At 33.4% G+C, this 18,579-nt stretch overlaps 3 protein-coding genes and 1 long non-coding RNA gene across 5 annotated transcripts in view; 2 read left to right on the forward strand and 2 right to left on the reverse strand.

Moving 5' to 3' along the window:
* The first annotated feature begins 333 nt into the window (after positions 1–333).
* LOC112094284 lies at positions 334–1,973 on the forward strand. The gene is made up of 3 exons (XR_002903457.1): positions 334–446; positions 1,302–1,364; positions 1,638–1,973. It is a non-coding gene; the product is annotated as an uncharacterized LOC112094284 (long non-coding RNA).
* A 1,104-nt stretch (positions 1,974–3,077) lies between these two features.
* On the forward strand, positions 3,078–6,170 carry LOC112094283 (mediator of RNA polymerase II transcription subunit 15a). 2 transcript variants are annotated; one of them, XM_024174825.1, is made up of 4 exons: positions 3,078–3,180; positions 3,649–3,782; positions 4,491–4,602; positions 6,096–6,170. In XM_024174825.1, the coding sequence occupies exons 2-4, from the start codon at positions 3,658–3,660 to the stop codon at positions 6,114–6,116; spliced, it is 258 nt and encodes an 85-aa protein (XP_024030593.1). In that variant the 5' UTR covers positions 3,078–3,180; positions 3,649–3,657; the 3' UTR covers positions 6,117–6,170. The 2 variants fall into 2 exon arrangements, with proteins under 2 accessions (XP_024030593.1, XP_024030592.1); XM_024174824.1 differs by lacking the exon at positions 6,096–6,170 and adding an exon at positions 4,772–5,072.
* Positions 6,171–12,143: 5,973 nt separating this feature from the next.
* LOC21405617 (plastidal glycolate/glycerate translocator 1, chloroplastic) lies at positions 12,144–17,157 on the reverse strand. The gene is given in 9 exon segments (XM_024174801.1): positions 12,144–12,590; positions 12,980–13,109; positions 13,430–13,536; positions 13,538–13,599; positions 14,461–14,570; positions 15,029–15,144; positions 15,302–15,563; positions 15,967–16,282; positions 16,688–17,157. Coding segments are annotated over 9 exon segments (1,557 nt in total). The 5' UTR covers positions 16,991–17,157; the 3' UTR covers positions 12,144–12,439.
* Positions 17,158–17,695: 538 nt separating this feature from the next.
* LOC21405618 (4-coumarate--CoA ligase-like 6) overlaps positions 17,696–18,579 on the reverse strand; it is a 3,928-nt gene continuing 3,044 nt past the window's right edge. The window contains exons 5-6 of the mRNA XM_010112109.2: positions 18,182–18,284; positions 17,696–18,016 (exon numbers count right to left, since the gene is read on the reverse strand). Of these exons, the coding sequence (XP_010110411.1) occupies positions 17,903–18,016; positions 18,182–18,284 (217 nt within the window). The 3' untranslated portion in view covers positions 17,696–17,902. The remainder of the gene's footprint in view (positions 18,017–18,181; positions 18,285–18,579) is intronic.

The raw sequence follows: 18,579 nt of genomic DNA on the forward strand, positions 1-18,579 counted from the left end.
GGAAGCTAAAATCACTTTTTTTTTTTTAGCGGAAGTTAAAAAAGTGTTTGGTAAACACATAAATACAGATTTTGAAGGAATCTAAAAGTTATTTTTTAGCTGAAATCAGAAGCAGCGAGTTGCTTCTGATTTCAGATTGTGCGGAATCTGAAGGGTTTCATTAATGAAATTTTGGTTATTCTCAAAATAACCCTGAAAACTTATCATTCTGAAACTCTCTTCGTGCTCTCTGCCTCAGCCGCACCTGAAACTCTCAACCTCTCAGCCTCCTCTCGTGCTCTCTTGCCTCGGCCTCTCTCAGCCTCAGCCTTCGCTCTCTCAGCCAAAGCTCTCTCCCTCCGTTTATCTTTCTTCTCTCTCGGACTCTCTCTCTCCGTTTATCTCCTGCGATTGTCGGCGACGGAGTCCCCAAAATCTCTGTTCATCGCTGGCTGAGACCGAATCTGGTTGGAGCTCACAATCTTGAATCTTACTTAATTTTTTAGAAAAGTCTCGGGGATTTATTAGGATTTTTGGTTTAATTTTCTGTTTTTGCTTCGATTCCGAGCACGTTAAGAAGTTCTTCGAGTTTCTTTTTCGTTTGGTTGAGTTTCTCTTTTTAATTTTCCTTTTTGAAGTTTCGATTTTCTTGAACCATCAAGAGCCTTAGTTCATTATTATAATCGTATTTCTGCAAAACATACGATCTGTTGACTGTGATTCTTTTTAGCTTTTCAGGACTGTAATGCATATTTCTTTTCTGTTGTTTCTTCTGTAATATAATAACCACTTTCTCATGCATTCAATATTATAGTCTTGTTTGATCGTTCTGGGTTGTAATTAACTTGTAATGATAACTTCTGTAAATTTAGTTCATGGGTGAATTTAGTTCTTTCTCTGATGGGAATTTGATATATTAGATCTGTTGGTTGTAGATTCTTCTTTTATATATATATGAGAAAAAATAGAAATGGGCTTTTATTCTTGTTTGATTGATTGGTTTTCTTCATATATTCTATATTAACAAATGTAATCTATCTTTGTTACAGAAGTACATGAAGCATTACTATGATGTTGAACTCATTTCTTGACTCTTCTTTTTCTTGTCGCACATTGATATGTTTTTCTTCTTTTTTTAACTCCTGGATTTTCAATTTCTTTAAGTTCTTTAAAAGTGAACAAGTTAAATCTGACCATATTAGTTACATAATATAACTGAGTAGAAAAAAGATTGGAACGGAAGGAAAACGATTTGAGAGAATTGACAAAGTTTGTAAAAGTAAGATAATTAACTGGTTGAGTTCTTCACTTATTTCATACAGCTATTCCAACTGTTGTCATGATTTCTGAGATTCTAAAACGCAATGGACTGGCAATTCAAAAGAGTAAGTAGTCGAATACTTCTTACTTATTTGCATCATTTAAACATTTATTTTCCTCCTGTCTAATGTAATATGGTTGTTGTCGTTTGGGAAATGCGACAGACATAAGCACATCCACTGTTGCTAAATCCAAGGACGAAAAGAAAGGCCGGATGATTATGAAGGCTCAGATTGCTATTTTGTGAACTTTAATATTATAAATTGGAAATTCCCTTTTCATTTGTTTTGCTATAAAATTGAAACTTTTCTGATTTTTCTCGCCTTTGATTCTTGTAGATTGAGACTCTGCTTGGGCAAGCTGATAAGCTGAAGGAGAGCTCGGCTGTTACTGCAACATCAAACTAAGAAGAATGCTGATTTACTAGCTTCAGATTTTTAGCAGAAACCAACAGGAGTTATAATTCTGGGATCAAAAAGTTTCTGATTTTCTGTTTCCTTGTAAAATTTGAATGCGAATTGGAGATGCTATTAGTAGTATAGTCAAGTGAATTAGACTAGAGTAGACATTCTGATAGAACAAATGTCCTTCTTAGTGCTGCCATTTCTGTTCTGATCGGAGTAGACATTCTGGGATCAAAGTTTCTGAAGTCTGTTTCTGCCATTTTTAGTTGCCACGATAGTACATAAATAAATACCAAGTTCTTTTCACCTCTCTCTCTCTCTCTCATGTTCACTGAAATTCAATTTTGAACAGCAAATAAGCACAAGAATACGCACAGAATGAGACTGCAAATATGTTTTCCAATTTTGTTTCAATGCCAATGAGAAAGAAAATGACTTTATTTAAATTATTCACACAGAAAGGATTTTATTCAGACTGCCTACAAAAGGTCTGTTTCTAGTTTAATTACAGGGGGTGCTTCATTGGATTGACAACTTGACAAGGGAAAGTGCTAAGACCTTAACCCCATTAGATATGTCATCAATGGAGGAAAATTCTTCAGGCTTATGGCTGTAACCTGCAAAACCAAGTTAGTGTTAATTAAGAGGCATTTTCAAATTGTGGATTGTAGTAAGGGAGAAAGGTCAAACTTTTGTAGCATGGAATGAATATCATACCCATAGGAGATACTCTGCAAAAGTGAAAAACAATTATCAGCTCATTTTTGTAATCAAAATGAATGAAAGGCATTGGCTTAATTAGTATTAACCAATCTTTGTTCATAGCATAACATACTTAGAAGCCTTTCATAGAGGGGCAATAAGCAGAAAGAGCAGAACTAAGAGTAATAACATCGAAGTTTCTTGCAGATTTTTGAGAGAACTCCACCAAAATTGATAATTATAATATTTGGTTGCGTTAACAAGATTGATAATTTATCATTATGTTATTTTTAGTTATAATTATATTGTGAATGAAGAAATGAAAAAAAAGAGAATTAATTATCATAAATTTATTGTTAAAAAATTTAAAATCATAACATTATGTTTTTTTTTTTAAGTTAAACAATTATTTTTAAATACTAAAAACAATTATATATATTTAAATTTCATATTATGTTTATTTTAGTCATTTTATATACTCACAGTAATTCTACCTCAAAATTTATTAAACGCTATTTACTAATTTTAAAATCAACATAATTACTATAATTATAATTTATCAAATACTCAGCTGTTTCAAGAAACAACTGCTTTTTCTTTGAGCACAGCCAAAGCACTTGTTTTTAAATCCAATGAACTAAGCCAATATATCTTATTCCTCGTTGCCTTCTTCAATATGTCAGTTCTGATCCGAAGGCCAAAGCTCCGTCGGAAGAATACCATCTCCACCGTTTCCAGCCTCTCCGATATCTGAGCCGCCTCTACAACCACAAACGTATGTATCTATCTTAAGGCCTAAAAGTTTTTCCAGACATTGAGTTTTTCAACTTCTGATTGCCTAGATCAGGATTTCCGATTAAGTTTTTTTTTTTTTTTTTTTTTCAATTTAACAAATCCATGGGTTTAGGGACTAGAATTAACGGATAAATCATCTTTTTGTTCTTACGGAATTTGGTTTTGAATTTTTAAGTTTGTAGAAAACTTTTCATGGATTATTCTTGTTGGAAATTCTTTCTTTCTTTCTTGTTCTGTTATTTTTTATTATTTTTTTTCTCTTTGGCTGTTTATGATGCGAAAGTTTTGAGATTATTATTGGAATTAGCTTGGCTGATGCTATATTATCTTCATGTTTGTGAAGCATATTTCGTCTTCTCAGAATATCGTTCTTTTACTGAGAAATATTTCGTTTCTAAAAACAAAAACAATGGCTGTAAATTCATCTGTTTTTTTTTTTTTTTAATAGTGTGTTACGATGATTGGGTTTTTGATGAACAACGGTAATTGGGGGCCAATGCAAGGTGGAGAACCCGCCATGGACGCCATCGATTGGAGAGCTCGAATACAATCAGATTCACGACTAAGAATCGTCAATAAGATGTATGTGTCTTCTGAATATCCATACACACATACATACATACATACATACATATAATATTCAAATAGAACATATTTAGATTCTGTCGGATAAGATTTATTAGTTTCATGATTCACTAGCTTAGTAGTGTGGGGTTATAAAACCTCAAGAAATTAGAAGTAATAGATATAAAGCAGTGGAATTAGAAAACTACCTTTTATTAGTGGTTGCTCATCGTATTGCAGAATAAACGATGCAACTATAGTGTTTGATAAAAAGTATACCTTTGTACATAAATCAATGAACTTTTTAAATTATTTAATATGTGTAGCTTTTAGATTCTACTTTTGCTTCTATTTTTGCTTTAAGTAAAAGTAGTGTTTCTATTAAAAGCACAGCAATTATTTTAAAAGTACAACAACCCTAAACTGACCCTAAGTTTGAGTTTCTTCTTAGGGTTTATATATTAAAAAGTTAATTCCAAATTTGGCCTCTCACTTTGCCACCTACAACTCAAAATAGCACAAAATTAGACCTAGAGCTTTGATAAATTACAACTTTAATACTTCTGTCACTGAAAGGTTAATTATTTTTACGGTTTAATTACGTGTGAATTGACTCGTGAGTCGTGACTGTTTGATAAAGAGCACGTGTTAATTTTGTTTTTTTGCTTTTAAAGAAAACTCACAACTTACCAACTTCACTAACGTAATGATTTGGTAAATGTGAAGAACGGATACATTAAAGAAACATCTCTCTTTCTCTCGTCAAGAGGGATTGCATGAACTCAAGAAAATAGCCGAAAGGTTTGAGGAGAAGATTTACACTGCCGCCACAAGCCAGGTACTTCCATATTAATGTGTCCCCCTCGTCTTTCCCCTTTTTCAGATGATATGTACGGGATTGCTTCATTCCCACACACATTTAATGCTGTTTGTCTACTTGCACATTTTCGGGAAAGATTTGTGTTTATAACTTGTTTTGTGTTGTTTTCTCATTGATTTTGTTCCAGTCCGACTATTTAAGGAAAATTTCGTTGAAGATGTTGGCAATGAAGACTAGTCTCAGAACTCCATACCCCATTCTTTACCAACCAACAACCTCAACGGCGTTATTTGATACGATTGTTTCTAATTTCACCTTTTCCCTAAGTTTATGCTTTCTGACATAAAGTATGGTCAAGCTTATTTTCACATATACAGCTTTCTCTTGGTAAAAAGATCATGTATCATTCTTGTGACATTTTGGAATCTAAAAATATAAAAAACTATACATATTGAACGCAGGTTAAATAAACTGCCTTATTTTATTAATTGAATGAAAGTACACTTAAATAGACTATGGTTTGAATACCGAGTCTATTATCTTCTCCTAGATTTACGGCAGAAAGATTGCTACTAGCTAATCTACTCCTATTTGAATTTAAATACTAACTGATAACTCCTAATCCCTATAATCGGAAATAATAAACTAAATAAAAGATTATTTAACTTATTCAAACTCTCTAAAAAAGATCTTATCTGCTAACACATATGCATTTGGATTTGGAGGCATGTATCATTGATTTAGGAATTAAGACAAAAATTATTTTGACATTTATAACCTTATATTGTGAATCCAGTTTTTTAATTCGATGTTGGGCTAGCTGAGCTTTTTTATTACTACCTTTAGAAGCTAATTCTCATATAATTTTACGTGCACCTTTTTTATTTTTTTTACTTTTCCTTTTGCATCATCTCTAGATTCAACAACTCAGACAGGACATGGACGGTTAGAGAGATTGTAATATATCTTGATCAAGATCACAAGTTGTTTGAGTGTTAAAAACATGAAAAACTCATGTTAAAGGGACTTCAAAAGTGCTGCAGCAAGTTTATAAACGTTGCAGTGGACAAACTGCACAAAACTGTGCAGTTTGGTTCGACCAAACTGGCTGCAACCGAAATATTTTGGCTGCAGCGAAATATTTACGCTGCAGTGGAAATGTTTGCGCTGCAGCGGAAAATTTCACGCTGTAGTGCCCTTGTGTAGGCCTCTCGGGTCTCTTTGCGCGCTGCAAAGGTAAAACACCCGTTGCAGTGGAAATTCTGTAGAAAAACAGTGTTTTCATGAGTTTATGTGATCTGAAACGTTTCGAACTATTATATCCATTGGTGATATGTTTTCATACATATCTAAAACACCAATTAGTAATAGATATAACTATTATAATAGGTGTATTAATCCATGAAAATATACATTTATATTGAAAATGTACCTTTATATGAATGGTTATAATGTTTAAAGATGATGTATTCATTCATGAAATGACACATCTGTTTTTATTAATTCTCCAGAAAATTTACAGACTGTATTGAATGTTTTGGTGGCCTTTCTAAATGGTGATCTTGATGAGGAAATCTGTATGGAACAACCCGAAGAGTTCGTATTGCCTGGAAATGAGAAGAATGTTTGCAAGTTAGTCAAGTCGCTTTATGGTTTAAAGCAAGCACCAAAATAGTGGCATGATAAATTTGATAATGTCATTTTATCTAATGATTTTAAGCATAATAATGCGGATAAATGCATATACTTTAAATTTATAAATAATTTTTGTGTGATTATATATTTATATGTTGATGACTTGTTTATCTTTGGAACAAACATGCAAGGGGTAAATGATATCAAGAAGTATCTAACTTCACAATTTAAGATGAAAGATCTTGGTGATGTAGATATTATTTTAGGTGTAAAAGTGAGAAAACATAGTAGAAGTTACTCGTTGTGTCAATCTCATTATATTGAGAATGTGCTTCTTAAATTCAATCATTTGAAGTTTAAAGAAGCGAATACTCCATATGATTTTAGTATTAAATTACTAGATAATGCAGGCCGAGCGGTGACACAGCTTGAATATGCTAGTGCGATTGGTAGCTTGATGTACGCCATGCATTGTACAAGACCCGACATAGCATTTGCGGTATGCAAAATGTCTAGGTTCACGAGTAATCCGTGTATTGAACATTGAAATGCAATTGGTAGAGTACTTGGTTATCTTAAAAGAACCATTAATTTGATTGTCATATAATGACTATCCGACAGTACTTGAAGGATACTCGGATGCAAGTTGGATAACAAGTGCAAGTGATAACAAATCCACATCCGGTTGGATTTTCACAATTGCGGCAGGAGCCGTCTCTTGGGCTTCTAGGAAACAAACGTGCATAACTCATTCTACGATGGAGAGTGAGTTTATAGCACTTGCAACTGCGGACAAAGAAACGGAATAACTGAGAAATCTATTATTTGATATTTAGTTGTGGCCACAACTAATGCCATCTATTTCTTTGTGCTGCGATGGTGAAGTATTTTGTCTAGAGCTTATAACAAAGTTTATAATGAGAAATCTAGACATTAGCTTAAGACATGAATGTGTGAAACAATTGATAACCGATGGTATTATCAATATTGTTTATGTTAGGATAAACAAGAACCTAGCAGATTCTTGACGAAAGGTCTTTCAATAGACTTAGTCAAAGAAACATCTAGTAGAATGAGGTTAAAACCTTTCTTTGAAAGAGTCACCGATGATAGTAACCCAATTATGTAGTAGTTATACCACTATTCTATAGTTAAATGGGTAATAATAAGTCATTGTTATGTGACCGACTTAGCACCGAAATTTAATTAGTCACTTCCAAGATGTCGGTGTAACATAGCTACGTGGTTGAGGTTGAGTTTATACTCTTAATAAAATTCGAGTCTTATAGTAGCTAGAGATATAATTCGAAACTTCACCTAAGTGAACATAATGAATGGTGTCGTTCCTAACAAGACTGTGATTTAGTCTTGTAAATGTTCATGAATCCAAGATAGAGCATAAGGCCGGAATAGTGCTAAACGATTAGAACAAATTTTTAAGTCTGAGATAACACATATGTGATATATTTCCGATATTTGCTTAAGAGACAAAGTTTAATGCAAAGCACACTGTTGTCTTGTAAATACTTTGAAGTATAGTCACTAATTGAAGGTTAAAATCGAAAGATACCTTCATGTATGTGTTTATTTATCGTTGTTAATTATGAATAAATATTACAATATAGTGGGGGATTGTTAGAGAGATTGTAATATGTCTTGATCAAGATCACAAGTTGTTAGTGTTAAAATATGAAAAACTCGTGTTAAAGGGACTTCAAAAGCGCTGCAACGGGTTTATAAACGCTGCAGCGGACAAACTGCACAAAACTGTGCAGTTTGGTTTGGCCAAACTGGCTGCAACCGAAATATTTTGGTTGCAGCTGAAATATTTGCGCTGCAGTGGAAACCTTCGTGCTGCAATGCCCTTGTGCAGGCCTCTCGGGTCTATTTCCGCGCTGCAACGGTAAAACACCCGCTGCAGTGAAAATTCTGCAGAAAAACAGTGTTTTCATGAGTTTATGTTATTTGAAACGTTTCGAACCATTATATCCATTGATGATATGTTTTCATACATATTTGAACACCAATTAGCAATGAATATAACTATTGTAATAAGTGTATTAATCCATGAAAAGATACATTTACATTGAAAATGTACCTTTATGTGAATGGTTGTAATGTTTAAAGAAAATGCATTCATTCATGAAATTGTACATTTGTCTTTATTAATTCTCCAGAAAATTTATAAACTGTATTGAATGTTCTGGAACTCAATATTATTGCTAGATATTGTGTTCAGAGGTTTGTTATATCTTGGGAGTACTTTGCTATTAAAACTCATTAACAAATTCTATACGGTCAAACTCTTTTTTATTTTTTTGCATTCTTTTCACCCTTTACACTCAAATTCTCCAACATGGACATGCAAATGTTGGTGACTGGTAGGAGGATGTCTATCAGATGTTGCGAGTCATGACTTTCTCATTACACTGAAGTTCACATAAGAAAGCAAGGATAGCTGTTATGGAAACGACCAAGAAAGAGAGAATCGCGGTGATAAACAATAAAGGCACATACTAATTTGTATTAGCGCAAGGGATAAACATTTGAGTAATCGACAAAGTTGAAGCTGTATGCTTTTATTCCCTAAAAGCATTTAGTTGCCGCAACTTTATTTTCTAAATTATTGGACGTGAAGAAAATGTTAGGGCTTAACTAGCTTTTTTCTGAGGTTTGTCTGCAGATCAAAGCAATGAAGGTTTGTCTGCAGATTGTAAATTTTACCAACACAAGTAGACCCAGGCAGCCTGTCTCTCAACTGTTGCAAGGACAGGTTCCCTTATCTTATATGCAGACCGTGTGATGCGGACCAATAAGATTCAATTTGAATATAATTTTTTATAATTATTTATTCATTAGGATATGTTTTATCGTTTATATTTAATTTTAGATAATTAGGATCGTGTTTACCTCATAGGATTATTTTGAATTTAGCGTAAGTTTTTCACCCAAAAAAAAAATTTATCTTATTGGTTTTAGATATTGTAATTTCATTGAAGACTTTTTTTTAAAGAAAAAAAAATATTTTATTAATCAACAAAACATGAAGCTTACAGAAAACTCAATACAAAAAACTTGATATGTCAAATTAAAATCGGTAGATCTATTGGCGTCCTAATATGAGGATCTAAGGTCTGATGAACATAATTTGGAGCACTTTCTGGGCTCTTTAATTCTACCTCCACAATTGGCTCTTCCGAAGGAGTTGTAACAAATTTTTTGTAAAGATCGATCTCTAAAAGCCGGTATTCTTCCATATCAAACTTGTCAAAGCAGGAGACTTGGCTAAAAGCATACATAAGATAAAAACCAACACAAAACCCACACAAGGTTAGGATTTGGTGGGAGAACACAACCAAAAACAATAAAAACAACTAAAATCCACGTAGATTTAGAGGTTTGTGGGGGAAATAAACACCACATAATGACCGTCTTTATTCAACTTATGACTAATAAAAGAGAAAAAAATACCAACACGGACTCTACCATCGTGTAGATCAGTCGACGTAGAGTGCATGAGTGTATTTTGGGGGTCAGTTGATCGAAGACGTGCTTCTGGTAGCCGGCTAGACTGTTCTCTTTCTTTCCCATTTTCTCTCTCTCTCTAGAAACCCTGTCTATATTTTAAAAAGGTAATTATTCATCGGGCCATTTACATAAATGTACTACTTGGGGCATTATGAATCTAAAAATGTCTATCTATATATTTATTCACAAAACTATCCACTAGCATACATACAAAAACGCTTATATCCTGAAAAAGGAAAAAAATAATGAAACATCAAAATAGGAAAGTTTTCAAAATAAATCATAATTTTATTTTGAATATAAAAGTCAAATGAAATCTTGAATATTACATTTAATGAAGTTGCCTTATTAAATAAAGGAAACGTTTCACAAAAAAAAAAATAATAATAATAATAACAAAAGCATCACATAATTTACGCCCTTCCATCCTCCCTTCACCGTCCTACATAAACGGCAACAACGCAAAATTACGAGAATATATAAAAGAATATGCATTTTCATTAACATAATGATAATATCATTATGAAATAGATCTTGTAAAACATAAAAAAACACGAAATGTATTTAAGAATAATTATTTTTATTACTTTAATAGAGATATCATTATAAAACATACGGAATATAAAGTTTATAAGAAATTTAAAATAATAATAATACATGAAGTATGAACTCATAAAGAAAGATATTTCATTACTGTAATAACAATAATATCATTACATACATGAATGAATATAATCGTTTGCAACAAAATAGCAATCATTCCGGTAAGTTCTTAAAATATGGAAGATTAGAAATGTGGTAAATTAATCTTCATTATCAAAATGAATATTATAAGTAAAATATGAAGAAACACAATAATGTACAAATGAATATGCATTATCATAACATAATGAATGATAATATCATTATGAAATAGAATTTGTAATGCGTAAGAAACACGAAAATGTACTCAACATAACTAGCATTTTTATTATTTTAACAGAGTTAGAGGTAAAAATCTAAACTCGTGTCCTCTAAGAATATTTGTCTCATTTCTCCGTATTTCTATTGTGAGATGAAAAGTAATTGTTAACTTAAAATACGGGGGTAAAAAATTAAGTTATTTCAACAATCAATCTTCTCATCTCCTTTCTCTCTGGCCTCTAGTGGTAAGCAAATAAAAACGTGAGAAAATTTTATATTGGTACCATGTGTTATAACGTAATTATCTTTTAGTACTTTATGTTTTTAATAATTTTAAATTGGTATCCTAACCTTTTAAAAAAATATTTTTTAATACCCTAAATCTCTTTTTTAGGACATAAAATATCAAATATGCCCTTATACAAAAACCCACCTATGTTGACCAAAAACGATTTTTTTAGAGGAAAGCCCTATATATCCTTGTTTCCAGACACCTTTAAAAGTAGATTCCTTTTAACATGCTGCAATTTACCCCCTTGAATTGCACTGGTGCCCTCTAAACTTATCACATGCTGCAATTCACCCCCTTGAACTTTTTGTTTTGGTAATTTGCCCTTAAAATTTATAATGTGTAGGAAACCACCCCTAATTGATAACTGTATCAATTTTTTGATAGAAATTGACATGTGATTTGTATATGAGCTATTAATCAAGAGTATCAAATGCTGTTGTTATTATTATTGTTACTATTAATATTAATGTGATCCAAATTTATATTTAAAACAAAATTAATTCAAAATATTTTAAATTTCAATAAAGCTTAATTAAAGATTTTGGCCCCAATAAATTTGGATTAATAGAGACAAAAATGACTATTCGTGCCATTAATTAACAAGTACTGTGCAAGTCTCGTTCAATATCCCATAAAAAAATTAACATTGTTATCAATGAGTTGTTTGTTACACGTTTGTAAACTGAAGTGTAAATTTCCGAAATTAAAGATTCAGGGGATAAATTGTAACTGTGCGATAAATTCATGGGATAACAATGCAAGAAAACATTAAAAAAAAATGGGAGAAAGAAGTAAAGAGAATTCTACAATGAATAATTGAACTAAATAGCAGGTCTTATAAATATGTGGAGTAAATAGCAAATTTACAACATAAATCATTTTTAAAAACTTGCGAATATTTTAAAAGTTTGCTATTTACTTTAGTTTTGTAAAAATGTTACTACAAGTTTTTGTTGTTCTTATTGGGGTCTATTTAAGAGAATTTTTGTTTTTGCTTTTAGTCAGTAAAAGAAGAGAAGTAAATGTTATGATTTTCTAATATGTCTTATTGAAACTCTAATACAAATTTTAAAATCTATTAAGAAGAGTTTTTTTTTTAGTCATATTTTGTGCTTTTAACTCGAATCTCTTTTGTAGAGCTACATGTCTTCCATCATCCAAATGCTTTTTAAAAGTAAGTTTTGGACCAAAAATAGCTTCCGCGGAGCTTTATTAAATAGACCCTTATTCGGATAAATCATTCCTTATTTCACCAACAGGATAAAATATAGCAAAACAAAAAATGTAATTCATAATGACGCAAAGGAACAAAGCACTGAAGTGAGGGCATCTCTGGAATATTTGAATGCTTCTCACATTAAAGTTGTTCGACGGATTATGTACACAATAAACAAGCTAGTTCTAAATGTTATGGTCACCTTTCCCCCTTCACGTTAAGCCTAAACATCTCATTGAGAACTTAAATTTTGAGCCATTACCAAAATTTGGAAGTGCCGTTTACCCAACCACGGCAAGCAAACTTTGCCTAATTGCTGGAATTGAGCAGAGCACAGAGCCAAAAATACCATTCAGCGCATACGCAATTGCGCAGAATGGGAGAGCCTCGGGTTCCTTCGCTGACAAGGCAGCTGTCCCCAACCCATGAGCACTGCAACAATTAAATGAATAACAAGAAGAAGAAGAAGAAGAAGAAGCAAGCATTAATCCATAATTGACATGAGCAGAAAAGCAAGTAAGAAGCAAGCATTACTCCATAATTGACATGAGCAGAAAAGCAAGTAAGCCGTATAGCATAGTTTTCCTGTAGTCATTAGAATAATGCAATAGTCTGAACCTGTAACTAACCAACTCTAGTTGAAAGCGAGCTAGAAGTGTGCGCGCGCACATGCATACATGTATTTGTCTATGTATATGCATATGTATATGTGTGCATATATTATGGAAAGTCTTATGTGTGTACATCATCAAGCAAGGGAAAACGAAGCTATAAAAGGTTTTCAAAGGTGGAATTTGTATTAACTTGAAAAAGATGTATACCTAGAAGCAGTTGCTATTCCTCGAGCGATAGGATCACGAAACCGTAGCTTATCTAGGGTCGCTTGCACAAAATTTGCTCCAACAAGACCAGTTACTACGACTACCGCCGCTGTAAGCGATGAATTGGTACCTGCATTAAGAATTTTCATAGATAGTGAGATGAATAGAGCTAAATCTAAAGATACTAGTTCAAAGGTGGAGTTTTCAAGGTGGCTCAAGGATATATATAGCAGTGTCAGAAGACTTAAGGGATTCAAGTGAATGAAACGAAAATGAGTAGACATAGATCAAGACTAACAAAATTTAGAACAATAATGACCATAAATAAATAAATAAAGAGCTACCAAAACAAAATTTAGCACTATGAGGATCCGACGCTGGTCACATGATTGTCATGATAAGTTTTGCTTATCTGCAATTGTGGTAAATGTAAAAATTTGTCTGTCGTACCTTCAAATAAAGAAACAATGCTCAGAGCCAACGCCACAGTTATACATCTGGGTAGAATTGACACAGTCAAGCTTGGTTCTAACCCAACCAGACGCCCAACAAGAGCGAAACGAGAATATCGTCGAAACAATGACGGACGTGAAGATCTCAGCTGCATGCCTCTTAATCAGCTGAAAATGTGTTCAACAGCAATAACCGTTTATGAGAATAATGATTTCCAAAATAAATTTAGAGGATTTTTAAAGTGGTTAACGCAAAATAAATAGACATAGGAGTTATTAACTTGGGTAAATTACATGCTCATTAATTGCATAATATCAACAAATTATTACTGCAAGAGTGAAAGGTGAAAACCAATAATTATACTTATCTAAGTGCTCGTATCTTTTAGTAAAATTTAAAAAAAAAAAAAAAAAAAGTGCCTACATTTCTTCAGTGATAAACAACCTGTCCTGATGTCCAAGCAGTGATTTTGGATTACCACATTGTCGATGCCAATCTTTCGTTCTTTGGATTTTAAAAAGAAAAAATGTAGGAATGGAGGATTGAAAGATTCTTTACTACAAGAACATGCCTAGCTACTAAAAATGGAAAATAAAATAGTTCAGAACTAGAGTAGACATGAAAGGTCTAAAATTTTATGGTTTAGCTAATCTACACAAGTTATGTTGAGGAAAGAACTTTTTTCTCATTACTTATTTATTGTTTTCAAGAACACAAAAAAATAAAAAATAAAAAATTTTGAGACGGGTGACTTATTTTGAGATCTCTTGTTGCCTATTCTCTACTATTGCTAGATTCCTGAGTGACTTATTTTGGATACCATGTAAAAGGAAATAGAAAGTTTGCATAACAATTGCACAGTTTACGCTAAATAGTTGGTTTTTATATGATGAAAGAATTATCCTTGTAAAAATCCATCAAATCCCCTGGACTTGGCACAGCTTAAGACACTGACACGAAAGTAAAATACTGTAACCGTAATTGCTTTGTGGGACTTTGTTCATCCAGTAGGAGTTATGGTTAAGTACCTTTCTCTGCTTAAACATGGAGAAGGCAAACGAGAGAATTACAGAACCCAAAAATCCCATCAGCACATCTCCAGCTCCAGGATTAGATGAAGCCTTTGTTAGGTAGTATCCTGTGTATTCAAAAGTAAAAGTTATGCAAGTTGTGGATGAGAGAACGGTCTCTTCCGTTATCTCTTTATAGGCATGCGCATGGTACTCCTATGTGCAAAGACTTGCACCATCATTTCGTTTCCTACTCACAATATAGACTAAAAGAATATGAGATACTTTCAATTGCCGTATCCATAACAAGTAAACTTTTTGAGGGTAAATATTAATTCTTCTCCCAATCTTCCTAATTATGCGTTCCGTTTTGTTGATTGGTGGTGTCTCAAGCTTTCCCTTCTATGTAGTACATTAGAGAGTGCCAATATACTAAAACAGACTGCTATAGAAAGAGAAATGAAGAATCCAAAAGCTAGCTTATGGTTGTCCAAGTAGTAGGACCAGAAATTTTTATACTTTGAACTACACTTATGTTGGTAAGCAAACATAGAATGATAACAGTGGAAACTAGAGCGTGCCATACCTAGAACAGAATTGAGTCCAGATCGTGAAAGGTACCCGAAAGCCAATGCTGTGAGGTCAGCAGATAATGCACAGCATATAATTGGATGAAACACCTTCTTTATACCTGATGGTAACCTGAAAATAGGAATCAAAATGTAAGTGAGACAAAGAAAGAAAGAAAAATCTGAAATCTTGATTAACTTGAATAAAAAGGAAATGATTATATTATTTACAAAGGAAAATCGTTATTGAAAGAAGTTGTAATGCCAAAGAGAAAAAACTGGTAATTTACCCAGAACCAACCATGTAGCCTAGCACGGTGGAAGCAAGAAGGAATGGAAGGCATGTTCGAGCACCTGTTCCGAGCACTGTAGGGTATAGTAATGCAGAAACAAATGATATGACCAAAATCCCACTCCATGACCATATTTCCAAAGCCGAAAAGGGAGAGGGTTTTGCCATAGGTTCAGCATCAACCATTTCTGTTTTTACCAGTTTTCTTACAGCTATTGCTGTAAATCCCGCAATGCAAAGTGTAGCCAGCCATCCTCCAACTGCAGCAAGGCGATAAAGATTAACATGTGATTGATAATGATAAAAAAACAAAAAAAAAGGCATCAAATTGTGAAAAAATGAGTCTTCTTTGTTTTTTTCTTTTTTTTTTTTTTCCCCCTAAATTCTTTGATGAGCTAGCATGAACTGTATATTTGTAGATATTAAAAAGAGATCTATATTTGAGGTAGTATACCTTGCAAATTCACAACTTAAAAATTAATGTTTATCATACTTACAAAATCTGTGACAACTGTTGCAAGATGGTTTAACACTGAGACTTGCTTCTCTAATAAAATATAATCATCCTAAAAGTACACAATTAGCGGCAATAAAAGTATTGACACTCTTTGATAAAAGTAGTTTAATCAAGAAAAAAAACCAGAACCCGGCTGATTAAGTTACCTGTGATGTAGCAAATTTTGATGCCGGAAGCCGCTGGAATATCTTTGACAGAAAGTGGCAAAACAACCAAAGATGGAACATAATATAATGGCAGCCATCTCTGGATAAACAAAAGCGCTGGCTCAAAAAAATCCATGACGCGTTTTGCTGCTGCTGGGACAGTGGAATCAAGAATCACAAGAACAGAGAAAATACAGAACATCCCAAAAAGTGCACTTGGGAACTTAATTGCAGCCGCCGCAAATGCCTTCTTCAAGAACTTGTCCACTGCAAGTATAGTCCCAAGTGACACAATCAAATGCAGTATCCCAAAAACCTGAAAAAAAAAAAGAAAAAAAAAAGAAAAAGGGGGGCTTTTGGAATCAATTTTGTTTTTTGTTTTCACGAACAAGGAGCGAAATGAGAGGTGGACATCTTTGTTAGCAAAAATTAAGGTAAAAAAAAACGATTGATAATGGCTACGTCCATATTGATATTGCTGCCGGAGATTTTCAGTACACAGAGAAAGAGTACAACATGATCTTACACCTCTTAAAATTCATATAACTCTTCTAAACTAGGATTCATACAAGTCTAATCTTCTCAAAACCTAGCCAGAATATGCTAAAAGCAAAAAACATCGGTGGAGCGATATTAAAGAACCCATCTTAAATTCATCACCGAAACAACTATGCCAAAACAGAATAAACAACTTCAAAGGCAGAACAAAAGGATTACTCACGTTTTGAGACACCGTGGAAGTGGCACTGCCACTGCTATCTGAAGTGCTCGATTGGACTGAAATCTCACTTCTCGAGGAAATTTCTCGAGAACCCATTTGCGAAAACCCGGAACTGAATCGGAGAGACCGAGCAGCCCCATCCGATCTATTCGGGAATTCATGGCGTTTTTTAAGTGACGACCGAACCCCATTGAAAGCAACGGGCGAGGATTTTGGAAGGGACTTTGTGCCCAGACTTGAAGCTGAAGGGACACCATTTGGGAAAAGTCTGGAGCAGTGAATAATTGCTACGGAGGACGCCATGGGATTAACAACTGTGAGCAAGTGATTGAGAGAGAATCCATTTTTCTTTTTTCTTTTCTTTTTCAATGCTTTTTGTGGGGTCTAAATGTAGTATAATATTTGTATGGACATAAAACAGCGTTTGTTATCAGAGAGGATTGGATTCTTTCTCTTATAGTTGTAGTTGTTGTTATTGTCAATTTGTGAACGTGAGGAAATTTTTTAGCACTTAAATTGTTGGTTTGTTCTGTTGGAGTTTAGTGGCGGAGAAAATAAGTAACGAAATTATGAATGTGTGATGGTGACAGTTTGCGTGTGTTCCATGACTTGACTTACGAAGCTTCCCTTCCCATATTCGAATTCTTTTTCTCTCTTTTTTCAAATTTCTTTTTTAATTCAAAAGGTTTTTTTTATTATTATTACCCTGTATTTAGTCTTATTCAAAAATTACACAAAAATATGTCATCATATTGCATTTAATAGGCCAATGTATACTTTCTTTTACCGTCAGTTATGACTATGAAAATGGCTGCAATACCATGTGAGAAAAAAACAAATGAAAACAAACGTTTTTTTCTAATTTTTGGATATTTTTAGAATTTTTTTTTTTTTTTTTTTTTTCATTTTCAAGAGTATTTTGGAGAGTTCTTTAATCAAATCAGAATCGTATGTTCTTCGAGAGAATGTATGCGTTTGCCAATTAAATGCAATACAAAGATATGCCTTTTTGGACAAACCTAAAAGATACGGTAAAGAAGAATCACTTCAATCATAGAATATCACCCCTTGACCAAACTTAATATCTTTTCAGGATAAAATGACAAGTATACAATTGGTAGGATGAATATCTTTGGCTTCACACTTGACTCCTTGAAGGCATATGCCCTCGGACTTGCACTCCAGACGTCGGCCGAATGTGCGTCGGAAATGGTCTTAGAGTTTAGAATTCAAAGACTTCTGGAGTTCTCTCCGGAGGATCTTTCCGGCAGCAGATTTTGGTATCGAATGTGTAAATACCACCTTCCTGATCTTCTTGTATGGTGCAACCTGCCAACATACATAAATGGGGACTATATAATGGCTCAAAATTGCCAAAACTGATGCGGCACAACTAGCATACTGATGTATAAATATACCAATGATAAAAGAGTGAAAGTAAGGAAAGTAAACAATTGTAGAAACAAAAATTCAAAGCAGAAAACAAAACAAAACCTGTCTAGCAACATAGTCCATAACAGCTTCCTGAGAAAGCGAGCTTCCGTGTTTCCTAACCACAAAAGCCACCGGTACCTCCCCAGAATCCGCATCCTCAGCGCTGGACAAAAACAGAATGAAAAAGAAGTTGGAACCTTATTGTAAAAAAAACCAGCAAGATCTAACCACAGCTTGAATATTACTACTTCCTTGCAGTATAACCAGACATGGCATCACCAACTGATCGCATCATTGATGTTTCAAAAATGAAGGCTTGAAATTGGCAGTAAAACCACGCATTTGCTCGTGTTTACATTTGGCTTAAAAGCTGTATTTACTTGAGTCTTATCCTAAATATGCAGGGAGATTTTTAGAATCATTTTTTATCCTCTTGTTCAATCTACTGAAATCCTTTC

This window comes from Morus notabilis, unplaced genomic scaffold (genome assembly GCF_000414095.1).
Source record: "Morus notabilis unplaced genomic scaffold, ASM41409v2 Scaffold15, whole genome shotgun sequence".
Taxonomy (NCBI): Eukaryota; Viridiplantae; Streptophyta; class Magnoliopsida; order Rosales; family Moraceae; genus Morus; species Morus notabilis.

Bases quoted from the DNA above. Each gene is read 5' to 3' on its own strand.
- LOC112094283 (XM_024174824.1), top strand. From the start codon at position 3,658: ATGATTGGGTTTTTGATGAACAACGGTAATTGGGGGCCAATGCAAGGT. The intron at 3,783-4,490 runs GTATGTGTCTTC...GTAAATGTGAAG, and splicing joins CTAAGAATCGTCAATAAGAT to AACGGATACATTAAAGAAAC. The intron at 4,603-4,771 runs GTACTTCCATAT...ATTTTGTTCCAG, and splicing joins ACACTGCCGCCACAAGCCAG to TCCGACTATTTAAGGAAAAT.